The sequence below is a fragment of the Lethenteron reissneri genome, unplaced genomic scaffold (assembly GCF_015708825.2).
Source record: "Lethenteron reissneri isolate LAM-NWPU_2019-01 unplaced genomic scaffold, ASM1570882v1 scaffold_1640, whole genome shotgun sequence".
Taxonomy (NCBI): Eukaryota; Metazoa; Chordata; class Hyperoartia; order Petromyzontiformes; family Petromyzontidae; genus Lethenteron; species Lethenteron reissneri.
In genome coordinates this window covers 3,407,436-3,421,258 of record NW_026891378.1, presented here as the reverse complement: position 1 = coordinate 3,421,258, position 13,823 = coordinate 3,407,436, and the positions used below count along the sequence as shown (strand labels likewise).

At 47.8% G+C, this 13,823-nt stretch overlaps 1 protein-coding gene across 1 annotated transcript; it reads right to left on the bottom strand.

The window, feature by feature from the left end:
• Window positions 1-936: 936 nt before the first annotated feature.
• Window positions 937-10,806, bottom strand: LOC133339081 (E3 ubiquitin/ISG15 ligase TRIM25-like). The gene is made up of 5 exons (XM_061547201.1): window positions 10,240-10,806; window positions 7,824-7,919; window positions 4,418-4,651; window positions 1,268-1,395; window positions 937-1,108 (listed from the first exon to the last, which is right to left on the bottom strand). Exons 1-5 carry the CDS (start codon window positions 10,804-10,806, stop codon window positions 937-939), a joined length of 1,197 nt encoding a protein of 398 aa, XP_061403185.1.
• Window positions 10,807-13,823: the final 3,017 nt, after the last annotated feature.

Genomic DNA, 13,823 nt, shown 5'->3' with positions numbered 1-13,823 from the left:
TCGTGATGGTGGATGTGATAATGGTGATTATTATGGTGTTTTTTGTGGTGTTTATGATGATGATAATGATGGTGATTGTGATGATGGTGGTGATCATGGTGGTGGTAACGATGATGGTGGTGATGATCGTGGCAGTGTTGGTAGTGGTGATGATGGTGGTATAGATAGTGATGATGGTGATGGACGTGATAATGGTGAGGATTATGGTGTTTTTGTGTTGGTGGTGATGGTGGTTCATGATGGTTATGGTCGTGGTCGTAGTGATGATGGGGATAATGATGTTGATGATGTTGGCGATGATTTTGATGATGATAGAGTGGTGGTGATGATAGTGATTAAAATGGAGTAATGGCAATGATGCTGATGATCATGATGGTGGTAATGATGGTGATGATGGAGGTAGTGATTACAATGATGATGGTGTTGATGGGGATGATGATAGTGATGATGGGGTGATGATAGTGAATCGCAGCGATGATGGGGCGTGGTAACGCGAGCGCGCACTGCAGGTGAAGGAGCGGCCACACGGACTCTGGGGCTGCGCTGATTCCCCACTCAGATTTCATTCAAATCCCTCAAACTTCCACACCGACGATTTGTACTGCACCAGCGACATCGCTCACACACGCCAACCTGAACCTCACCCCCCCCCTCACCCTCCCCTTCCATGCTCACCTCACCCTTCATTCAATTTTCACCTCACCCTCCCATCACCCCACCCTCCCCTGACATCCACCTTGCCTCACCATCGCCTCTACCCCCTCCTTCCCATCTTTTCCTCTCCTCAACCCCTCCTGACACGCTTACCTGTCCCCTTAACTCACCTTCCTCTCCAGTCTCCCCTCACCCTCACTTCACCCTCTCCTCACCATCCCCCCTTTCATCAGTTTCTTGGATTTCCATCTCAGTTTCTTGGGTTTCTATTTTTCCTCATCCTCAGGATGCACGACTCAGATCCACGATCTTCAATGGTTGATTACAATACCCCACCCACATCCCAGGGTAGAGAGGCTGCAAGGATCTCTGCCGGACCTCGTGGATCACCTCCATGGAGTCGGCGCGGTAAAACTCCAGGAACCCCCCCTCCCAGTGCAGGTGAAGCCCGATTCTGCGGGGGGAGGGGGCCCCCCTCACCGACAGTGCGGTCCTCACTCCACCATGAACCACTGAGAAGCTGTCATCACGTTTCTCTAAACACCAGGACGCATCGCTCCCTCCCAGCAGCTGTACAGCATCACCACTCACTTTCCGTGGGATCGTCCCGTACGCGACTCCAACCCGACACAGCTGCGCGTCCCCCACGTCCACCTCCCAGTAGTGGTGGCCCGACGAGAAGCTCTCACAGCACAGGGCTTGTGACCAGCGATCAAACCGGTGTGGGTGATTGGGGCGACCCTGAGAGGCACGGGTCAGTGTCATCGTCCTGAGATCCGAGGAGATCTGGAGATGGTTATAAGCTGAGTTTGTGTCCAGAGTCGGTGAGCGTCCGTCTGTGACAACAGCGATGACAACATCACTACAGAACACCGTCATCACCATCATCCACCATCACCACCATCAACATCACCAACCACGATGTGCACCATCAACAATAACATCACAAACATCACCATCACCAACCATCCTTGCCATCAATATCAATGACAACGACATAAACATCACCATCAACACTATAAACATCATCAACATCACTATTGCAATAAGCAACATCACCACCATCACCACAACTATCACCACCACGACCACCACTATCCCCATCACCACCATCTTCATCAATATCACCAACATCAACACGACCTGCATCATAACTATAACAACGACCATCAAAACCACCATCACCACCATCACTACCATGATCACCATACCAACATCATCACTACTACCATCAGCACCATCAGCAAAACCATCACAACGATCACCACCTATATTAACACCAATGTCACCATCTTCACCATCACCAATGCTATCACCATTCCCATCACTCACATTATCACTAACAGCATCTTTAGCACCATCCTCATCACGACCACCATCATTATGACCATTACCAGCATCAGGAACTCATTTGAGGTTGAAACTGCCTAGTAGAGGCCCAGGACTGAATCAGATATCACCTGCCACTGATGTTAGCCATGGCGGGTAATCAAAGCCAGGTAACTGGGTTCATAGTGCAGTGTGCTAACCACTATGCCACCGCTCCCCCCACGCACAAATGCACAGACACATTCACAGGCACACACTGCATCTCAACATCACAATTACCCCTGACTCGTAATGCTGATTATTTACACAAGAACACCACACTGAGTCTCATAGTTCTGTTCAGTAGGGTCCTGGAATGGGATGTGAACAAAGACAAAGATCCCCTGTGTAGCCTAAACAGACCATTGGGGCAAGTGCTGTTAGCGAGTGTCTATGAAGACCAGCAGGGCACACGAGGATTCAGGTGGTCAGCACCACACCCGACCACCTTTGTCTCCCTAGTGGCGATTTTGTTCACACCACATCAACTTCCAGGATGCAAACAAAGATGAATACTCCCCGTGCAGCCTTAACAGACTGGGGTTGGTTGGCCAGCACTACGCCTGACAACCTTTGTCTCCATAGTGGCGATGTTTACACACAACACCATGGAATAATTTGAGGCTGATTCGCCCTCGTGCACACATGGCGATAATTTATTGTGAAAATTGCCCCATCACCCATGATTCACACTGAAGAACTCACACAGGAATTTGGCGACAGTTCCCTCGGTGCCTTTAAGCGAGGCAATGTCCTCTTGGCTCGGACCTGAGGGTGGATCTGCTGTAACCCTCCCTGTCCTGTGAAAGCGGAACAGACATGGCCACTGTTTCACGCAGAGCATCGTCACTCACAGGATCATCACAGCTCCATCACATAGACACTCATCACATCACCATCACACGTGGGATCATCACATCTCCATCACATCGAGACTCATCACACAAATCATCACTCACATCACAATTAGAGCATCACCACATGGCATTACTATCACCACACTTAGCATCATCACAGACAGCACCATCAGACAGCATCACCACACACAGCATCATCACACAGCTTTACCACACCCACCACCACACAGCATCATCACACACACCATCACCACAAAAACCACCACCGCACACACCACCATCACCACACAAACAATCACCGCATACAGCATCCCCACACACAGCCAATGTCTCACTGCCCGCACCCCACACTCAGTCCCATGTTGTCGTGTGTCGAGTCGTGAGTGAAAGTCGTCTTTTACCTGCGCGTCTCCTCCAGGTGCCCCTATGGAAGAGAGAGATGCGTTACTGTGACTCTACCTCCAATCCCTTGTGATCAGTGGAGTTCCCACTGCAACACCGTGGAATATAAACCCCAAAGTCTTGGCTTATGACCCTATGATCACCAACACTGACTTATGTGAAAAATATTTCAGAGTGAGACCGGTTGATAGTTAACGATAAACTACAATTTATTTTCCGGGAAAGGCCCACGCAGCTGTATAGCTCTTTTTCAGAAGCGACCTGGCCACAAATGATAGCTCAACGAAGTGGTTCATGTCCTGAAAATGTATAGCAGCCCAATACTCTAAACGCACGTTTCCAAATGTGGAAGGAAAAACTGGAGGACCCGGAGAAAAATCCATGCGACCGTGGAGGGAGAAATGTAAACTCCAAATATATAAGGACGTCAGGGTTGGGTATACCAGGCGAGGTAGTTAACATCTCGCCACCCCCCTGAGGACCAACACTGATTTGCAGGGCAAATATTTCAGAGTGAGACCGGTTGATACTGATCTGTGTTGAGAGGAACGTAGGACTAGAAGTTTCTCGAGTAATCAATGCACATGGTGCAGATCTTGTAGAAGTGATGTTCAAGACACAATGATATAATTAATAAGTGTATGAGATAGTATTTATTTGAGCATCCCTGATATGAACAATGAAGTTCGTGGTACACGAAGTAAGAAGCAGAGATGACATCGGCTCGTGAGCAGGAGCTGGTGGATTGTTGCATCGCGGCATCATGAGATGTAGCAATGGCTTGGGGAGGCCTTCATTGATAAGTGGATAGATGATGGCTGAATACAATCATAAATACCGTATACATTGTTGTTGTATGGTTGATTTAAAAAGTGAAATTCCATTAACATTTAGTTTATATTCACAATGAAACGAACTTCATGGGAATCTGTTAAAGGACGGGAGACAGAATTAATTTAACTGAGAAAATATGAGCTGGCTTTCCAAATGGCAGCCACTAGAGCTGCGATGCGAATCCATGAGTGGGGCTTTGTTCTCAAGCCCAGTGGATGCGAACTCTCATTCAGGAACATCCCTTTGCTGCTGCTGGTGAGAGGGCTCTGTGCCAATAGCGACACTGGAGACTCATCGCTCACCTGCAGGAATGTGAGTGCGTTCCTCCTCTGGGGTAGGGCCTGCAGGCGAGTGGCTGCTGCCTGGAGCTCGCTTATCTCGCGCTGGTAGTGAGCGATCTTCTTCTCGATCTGATACAGCAGCTTGCGCCCTTTCTGCTCCGCTTGCTCTAAAGCCGCCTTCTCCTCCACATCCAATGCTGCTCTCGCGCTGGCAAATCTGCCCGAGATTGAGACCTTTTCATCTGTCATGAATCCCTGCAAAGAGAAACAAATGCCACTTCTGTTCATTAAATGTCTGGTCCTTTGTGAAATAACATTCAGGTCGGTGTGACCCGAATGCAACTCTGAAGGTGTCTAGACAGTGATACGAGTCTGCAGCACTGAGGCCTCCTTCTTCCTCTGCCTCTGATAACGCCGCTGTGCATTTTCACTACAACACGATTCGCCATAGCTGGTGGGCGCTGTGAGGCATTGAAATAATCAAATACCATCATGAGTACATTTAGCATTTGTGCCATTATCATTGTGCAAGGTTATCAGGACGATGCTTTGTTTAACTTCGCATGAAGCGAAGAAAAATCTGTAATTTTACTTCAACATGTAGAGCTAAATTTCGATTTAAAGCTTTCGTGACTGCAGGGATTCATCTTCTTGGTTCTTTCGGTAAAGTCACGTAGAAGGGAAGTAATAAAATAATAAAATAAAACATAATAAAATAATTCTCACGACGTTTTGGCCACAACGCAAGCAGCCGTCCTCAGGTGAAAACCAGGTCTGTCGAGGCGACAGCGTCTGAATGAAACAGCACACGAGCTTGGAGCTTATATATAAGCTGGGTTGGAAGGTGGAGAAAGGGCGCCTTGACAAAAGACTTTGCATATCAAAAGGAATCTAGCATATTTATGGGAAATGCAGGAATGTGATTAGTACTACATATGCCTGTGCATTATGCAGGATTAGCAGCATCAAAGGGAGGGGATTTGGGAAATGCAGGTATGTGAATAGTACTAATTAAGCCCGTGCATTATGCAGGATTAGCAGCATCAAAGGGAGGGGTAGCATTAATAAAGGGAAGGAGTGTTAATAGTATGTAGCTGCAGTAACTAAAACCAACACGTAAACAACTAAAGTATAAACTACATAGTATCATCAGTATACTAACTATACTCTACAATAAGCTGAGTTACTAACAGTAAGTACTATGGGAACCTCATTTGCCAGTAAAAATATGATAATGGTTTTTTACCCTTCTATCTGGCAACAAAACTGACACCTTTTTACAAGGAGTCATGTTTGCATAGACCACAATACCTGCAGTCATAATGCAAACAAAAAACACAACTCTGATAATGTGCACTGTCCTTGAAGTTGATTGGTCCACACCCGAGACAGCTTTCCTTAGAGCCTAGTCTCACATGAGTTGGACCAGATGACGCCAAAAGGCGCACAACTCAAAGACAATGCACCATCAGAGTATGAGAACTCGGGGCAAGCATCTACACTATGGGAACCTCATTTGCCAGTAAAAATATGATAATGGTTTTTTACCCTTCTATCTGGCAACAAAACTGACACCTTTTTACAAGGAGTCATGTTTGCATAGACCACAATACCTGCAGTCATAATGCAAACAAAAAACACAACTCTGATAATGTGCACTGTCCTTGAAGTTGATTGGTCCACACCCGAGACAGCTTTCCTTAGAGCCTAGTCTCACATGGGTTGGACCAGATGACGCCAAAAGGCGCACAACTCAAAGACAATGCACCATCAGAGTATGAGAGCTCGGGGCACCGAGCTCTCATAATCTGGCTACCATGAGAGATTCTTTCATGAGGCGATCTACATATACAAACACATAGACAATTTCAACCGAGAAGATGGATTCTGGCTTAGCAATCATTGGAAGGACGTGATAAACCATTTCGGATCTTAACTAATTGTGTTCACGTTTACAGTGACTTTCAGACCGCGTTCCACTCACTGGCATTGTATTCTCCGCAGGGAATGGATTCTTTGCTCCGCTGCAAGTTTCCTCCCACTACTCACCCATTGGCACAATGGTCAATGGTACAGTGTATAATAACAAATAGTATAACATTTATATGCTTAATACAATGTACAAAGTAATATATAGTATCGTAATTGTATAGTGAATATATAGCAGTGTGATATACAATAGGGTGGGTATAATAATACGTAGTGTTATATTACAATGTATAAGGTTTATAGCAATACAGTATATAATTTAATGTTGGGTATGTCTATGGCAGTATATATTACAGTGTAGACTCGTGTGATGTAAGAGAATAAAGTTTAGATGGAAGCATATTATATAATTTTTACGACGTAGAATTGTAATGTATTACTTACTGTTAGTAACTCAGCTTATTGTAGAGTATAATTAGTATACTGATGATACTATGTAGTTTATACTTTAGTTGTTTACGTGTTGGTTTTAGTTACTGCAGCTACATACTATTAACACTCCTTCCCTTAATTAATGCTACCCCTCCCTTTGATGCTGCTAATCCTGCATAATGCACGGGCATAATTAGTCCTATTCACATACCTGCATTTCCCATATCCCCTCCCTTTGATGCTGCTAATCCTGCATAATGCACAGGCATATGTAGTACTAATCACATTCCTGCATTTCCCATAAATATGCTAAATTCCTTTTGATATGCAATTTTTTTTGTCAAGGCGCCCTTTCCCCCCCTTCCAACCCAGCTTATATATATGCTCCAAGCTCGTGTGCTGTTTCATTCAGACGCTGTCGCCTCGACAGACCTGGTTTTCACCTGAGGACGGCTGCTTGCGTTGTGGCCGAAACGTCGTGAGAATTATTTTATTATGTTTTATTTTCATTGTTTTATTACTTCCCTTCTACGTGACTTTATCGAAAGAACCAAGAAGAAGAACATGTAGAGCCTTAATGAAATGGGAAGTTAGGCCAATTCCTCCTTAAATTAATGTTTTGAATGTGAGAGAAAACCACATGTATGGCTGAAGAGAGGGGATCATGAAACCACTTGCTATACTGCCACCTGGCCACCCCAAAGCTTGAGTGATGTCAGTAAGATGGTGTACAACAGTCTGTGTGTGATCACCAACTCTGCCACCAGAGTATTGGATAAGAGGTACGTACCACCTCATCTGACCAATATAGTTAACAGTCGTTGAAGTGGTAAGTTGTATGGAGATATGGGAATGTGGAATTTTCACCACTGATTCAGTTTCTCAGTGGAGATGAGAACCACCTCTTTGATCGTCCTGATTATTGAGGCGCATTAACCGTTGTTTCTTTAGTCCCACAATGTGTTTAGAGCCAATGGAAGTCCACGTGAATTAATGGAGTTGTTCTCCATCACAAACCCTATTCAGGGTGGAGTCACAGGGTCAGAGTCTGGCCCAGACGCGGTACCTGCACGTCCCTGCGAGCGGCCTCCATCCGCCTCACGGACTCCTCCGCCTCCCTCCTCTTCTCCTCCACCGCCCGCGTCTCCTCTCCCACTTGTTTCTGTGAGAGACGTCACCAGGGGAGACTCCACTCACTTTCCAAGTGTCCCTTCTCACCCCCGCTCCACGCGAACCCCTCCACAATGATGGGGGCAGTAGCCCTGGAGGAGCAAGCGCAGAAGGGAACTAATTTTTCGAGGAGCTCAAACGTGTGCAGGGCTACCAAAGTAGTGGGTGGGGCTACTTGAGCAGTGGGGGGGGGGGGGGCTACCTAAGTTGTTGGTGGAGCTGCCTCAGCAGTGGGCAGAGCTACCTGCGTATTGGGTGGGGCTACCTGCGTAGTGGATTGGGCTACCTGCGTAGTGGTTGGGGCTGCGTGAGTAGTGAGCGGTGCTGAGCATTGGGAAGGGCTACTTGAGCAGAGGGTGGGGCTAACGGAGTAGTGGGTGGGGCTACCCGAATAATGAGCAGGTGACCCAAGTAGTGGGTGGGGCTTATTTAGTGGGTGTGGCTACCTGAGTAGTGGGTGGGGCTACCTGAGCAGTGGGTGGAGCTACCTAAATATTAGGTGTGGCTACTGGAGCTATCTGGGCAGTGGGCGGGGCTACCTAAGTAGTGGGTTGAGCTGCCTCAGCAGTGGGCAGGGCTAATGAAGTAGTGGGCAGGGCTACTGGAGTAGTGGGCAGGGCTACCTGAGTAATGAGCGGTTATCAGAGTGGTGGGTGGGGCTACCCGAGAGGTGGGTGTGGCTACATGAGTAGTGGGCGGGCCTATCCGAGTCGTGGACGGGGCTATCTGAGTAGTGGGTGGACAGGGCACCATAGTGGTGAGATCTTATCTGCCTTGCCTACTAATCAGGAGGTCGTGGGTTCGAACCGGACCCTGATGCCTGTGTAGAGTAGTAGAACCACACTACTGTATTGGCTCGGTATGGGGGCTGTCGGCAGTTGTCACGGAGGTCGTGTCGGGCCGTGACCCTCTGTGTGAACCCAACAGGACACGTGACCGGATAAAAGCGGGCCAGGGGCCCCAGGGGGAGGGGGCGTGGCCTGGGGCAGAGCCAGCCATGCCGGAGTGGTTATAAGCGGGGTGTGGATGGAGAGCTGGACTGTTCTGTGCTGTTCTGGACTGTTCTGTGATGTTCTTCTGGGTCATCTCTGGGATGAAGCTCTCCGGTCTCCGCTAGTGGACCAGGCAGCGTGTTGGGCTGTCCTGGTCCAGTGATGTAGTATCCCCGTGTGTTGGTTAAGTTAGGAAAGGTGGCTACCACCTTACGTCGTTATGTTAAGTGTTAATTGTTATGTTACCTAATAAATAGTGTTGTCTCCAAAGTTCCAGTGTGTGTCTGAATTTAACCCACTACACCTGTATACAGTCGACCCTTCCACCTCGTGGGGTTAGGGGCGCAGGCCCCCCACGATCAGAAAAAACGCGTAAAATGTTTTGGTCCCCTTGGCGAGTGAAGCGGTACAAAAAGATACGAGAAACGCGAGATACAAAGATCACTGCGAGATCACTGCGAGATATCAAGTGAGAGGCTGCCGTAAATACGCTTAGTGTCCTCCAAACTAGCGCATAGAACCGCAGTTATTTTCGCAAACTAACTTTTAAAAATGTAACTTAAAAAATGGTGTAAATTATGGTATTTACTACTATAATGAGCCAAAGATGTCTGTGTGTCCCGCGCGCGACATCACTCCAAATGAGGCCAACCCCCCTCATTAATAATCATGAACAGGTGACGTCACTCCACATGCCGCACCCCTCCCCTCATTAATAACCATGAGAGGGTGACGTCACTCAACATGCTGCACCTCTCCCCAATAACCATGAGCGGGTTACGTCACTCCACATGGGGCAACCCACCCCCCTCATTAATAATCATGAGCTGAACAATTTTTCTATTGAATATTTCAGATTTATTGCAATATACACCCGTCCTTGTACGGACAAACAAGCTAGTTAAAATATAAAATACAATAATATTATACAGTACTGTACATATAATTTATGCATTTATAAGTTAGTAAACTTTTTGTGTGTCGTCTGCTGGCCTTCGCGTGTCGTCTATGGCTTTAGCAAAACTCCCAAAAAAATCCCATTTCATTTCATATGCCGACCCCGCGATATATCGAAACCACGATGTGGAAAGTCGCGATGGAGAAGGGTCGACTGTACTATGAATCTACCCTTCAAACACTCGTTTGAAAAATAAATTGACGGGCATGAAAAATATTAAATACACTTTAAAATGAGTCTGAGCCACTCGCTGTGGTTTCGTCATAATTAGATGTTGCGGTTGAGAGCCAATGACAGAGTTCATCAGCTGATGCTGCGGTATCGTGGGTACTACGTGGTGACCATGCGAACCTCCTCCTCACCTTTCGTTTGTCGTGCTCCACCTTCAGAGTGACGAGCTCGTGGCCTCGATGATCCACAGTGACGGTGCAGTCCCTGCAGATGAGGCGTCCGTCGTTAACGCAGTAGAAGCAGTATTCGTCTCCGTGCTCTGCGCACCGTCGATTCTCCAGCTTCACACCAGGCGACACCAGGACGTGGTCACTAAACTTTGCCAACTTTTGGTGGGGCGCGACGTGGGTCATACAGAACGACGTCTCACACTTGAGGCAGGTCTTCACTGCGGGCTTCCTGCAATGATCGCAGCAAACAGCAGAAGCAGCAGAATCTGCAGCCATGGGCTCAGCCACTCGCAGCTGCTCGATGAGGTTGGTGAGTGCCACGTTCTTGTTCAGCTTGGGCCTCCGAGGGAAGGTCACTCGGCACTGTGGGCAGGAGAAGGACTCTGCCACATCCCAGGCGTCCTCCACGCACTTGAGGCAGAACGAGTGGCCGCAGCTGAGCGTGCAGGGGCAGCAGAAGGTGTCCAGGCAGATGGGGCAGGTCAACTCCCCTGGAGCCTCGCTACCACTGGGAGCCGCACTCGCCATGGCCCTGTCGCTCCACTCAGAGACGGGCGCTTGATGGAGCTCAGGCAGTCACTGTGTGTAGATCAGGCAGTATCTGACTGTAGCTCAGGCAGTTGCTAAGTGTAGTTCAGGCAGTCGCTGCCTGTAGCTCAGGCAGTCTCTGGCTGTAGCTCAGACATTCTCTGTCTGTATTTCAGGCAGTCGCTGGCTGTGTCTGAGACGCGTTAATAGGTGACAAGTAGGAAGTCATTCAGTTTGATTTGCATATCACGAGACGTGCCCAGTAATGTGTTGACGTGTGAGAGAGTGCAGACGTCTTCACTCTAGAGGTGGCTTAAAAAATAAGACTCGGATCACCTCGACTCAAATCGACATCCTGACCTCTACTCACCTCATCACAACTCACCTCACCTCATCACAGCTCATCACAATTCACGGCACCTCATCACACCTCACCTCAAGTCACCTCAACTCACCCCAACTCACCTCAACTCGTCTCAACTGAACTGGCAGAGGAACGCTGCTAGTAAATTCGTTGCTCCCTGCCGCTATACTCCACGAGATTGTTGTTATCTTCGTCTTTCAGTCTGTTTGTCTAGTTTTAAGTTTAACACTTTAAACTACTTCATGAAAATAATTTGTACCTGTCTCAAAGTCGCGTTCCACTTGTAGAGCTGTGAGGCACCGGTGGGAGTTGCCGTGTTTAACTCGGTCACGGGGCTGTGGCTCAGGGTCCAGTTTGTGGAGCCACAAACCACCGGGCGAGGCCCTTTGCTGAACCCGGCACCGTTACCCGCTCATGTGGGCGGGGGGCAGGCGCCCCAGGGGTAGTGCGGCTGTATCACATCAACATCAGCGTGTGAAAAAAATACAAAATAAGTCTTTTTTTGCCGGTATCAATTTTGAGAAAATAATGATAGGTTTTACCCTTTCTGGCAATAAAACAGGAGTTGTGTTCGGATGTTCAAACACCAAATAAGTTGTGGTTAATGCAGACTTTATTCCTTGTAACAGGCATCAATTTTGTGTTTCAACGTATTAGCACCTCATAGGACCTCCCTTTCTAGTATTAAAATATAAGAATAAGTTTTACCCTTTCTGCCAATGAAACAGGAGTTTGTTAAGATGTAAAAACACCAAACAGAAACTTTATCAAGGAATAATGTCTGCATTAACCACACAGTCATTGTGGTGAGTATGCAAACAAAACATGCTCTGAAAATATATAGGCATTGTATTTTAAACTGATATGTCTACACCAGAGACAGCAGCCTTCTTTATGGCCTTGTCTCACCACTAGTGTTAGTAGACCAGAGAACAACGCCTAAAGGCGAACAGTCCAAAGACAATGCACGGATCAGAGCATTTATACTTCTGGGTGAGCATGCAAACAAACATGGCTCTGTTAATATATGATGCATTGTCGGATAGTCCGGGGTGAGCAGCTACAAAATGCGACCCGAATCGATATTGCAGCCATGCAAATTATAAGGGTCGCTCTTTTTTATATACGTGGGAGAGAGAGAAAGGAGTTAGGATCCATTTTCCTTGCCGTGTAATTCCCACGAAAAATTTGTTACAGGGCAGCAGCGCGGATTGTTCAACGTTACTTTAATGGCGACAAAAATGATTTTTTTTGGATCAGGAATACAAATGACGTCACGCGATTTTTGACCCCCCCCCCCCCTTCGTCACACGGCGTCACAAAAAGTCAGACCCCCCTTCAAATATGACGTAACAAAGCTCTGCTCCCCCCCCACAACACCATATTTCTATTTTGAAAATAAAAGATGCTTCAAATCGCTTTAAACTATTATCATTGTAGTGCGTATTTAATGTGGCGCTGCATTTTGATGTTGTAGGAGAAAACATGTATTAAAAATCCAATTTAATTAAGTAGAACGTGTTGTCTATATTTATTTAAAGTTGAGCATTTTTATGTGACATCACATTTCTCAACCCCCCCCCCCCTCGTCACACATCGTCACAAATGTCTGACCCCCCGCCCCCCCCCCCCTAGGTGCGTGAGGTCATTTATGGACGGCCCCTTAACAAGATTTGGAATTGACTAACTATGCCTCGATTCGTCATGCACAATTGAAACAATTTGCTCAAGAACACGAACCAACTGTGGCGGATAATCATTTCTTGACAACCAAGTGCAACCTTGATTTGAAGCTTTCGTGACTGCAGGAATCCACACTCTTTGATTCTTTACCGAAAGAGCCAAATGCAACCAATTCTTCAAAACTCTCGGCAACAGTAACAGCGCACGTTTACGTAACCCCGTAAGTCCACCGGCTTAACACGGCGACCCCACAGCGCGGCGACCATTCGCACCACAATCCTGACGCGTGCTCCACTCCCGGGTGACGAGGCAACGTGGCAGAAGCTCAGTTTGGTGCATAAATTCACTCTCGAGGTCGCGTGCAGACTCGGGGATCCCCCCCAGGACCCAACGGTGGTGCAGCACTCCCAGGATTCAACGCAGCATCAACCTCAACCTTGGCTCGCACACACAACGGCGCCCTTTAATGGATCCATGCATCCGCAGTCTCGTGACTTGGTTGGTTGCTCTCAACAGCGCTCTGAGCGCCTCTACTCAGCCGCAGTCTCGGTCACTGCCACGCCCGCATGGCAGCACCGCACGCAGCTGCTCCACGCACTAGCATCACCGGGCACCGACTCGCCCACTCCGCAGCAGCCGCTCCCCTGCAGAGGCCCCCCCCCACCGCCCGGCCCCGGTGAACGACGACCACCCCAGCCCCTCGTGCAGATGAAACCCTCCTCTTAACGATGGTAATTGGTTCCACGAAACCAGTCGTTAAGTGATTTGGTAGTTAAGCGAGTATATGAAATGCACGTTAATGGCTTAGTGTAGTGTATAGTAGTGTATAATAGTTTAGTGTGTGTATAGTGTAGTTTATAGTAGTTTTGATGCCGCCACCATGAAGCCGTTCGGCAGGCGCCCCATCCCCGACCTCGCCACCACCAAGCGACGGAGCCAACCCCTCGTCCCCCTCACCTCACCTCACATG

Bases quoted from the DNA above. Each gene is read 5' to 3' on its own strand.
- LOC133339081 (XM_061547201.1), bottom strand. From the start codon at position 10,806: ATGGCGAGTGCGGCTCCCAGTGGTAGCGAGGCTCCAGGGGAGTTGACC. The intron at 7,920-10,239 runs GTGAGGAGGAGG...CGTCTCTCACAG, and splicing joins TGGAGCACGACAAACGAAAG to AAACAAGTGGGAGAGGAGAC. The intron at 1,109-1,267 runs GTACGGGACGAT...CTCCCCCCGCAG, and splicing joins CTGTGTCGGGTTGGAGTCGC to AATCGGGCTTCACCTGCACT.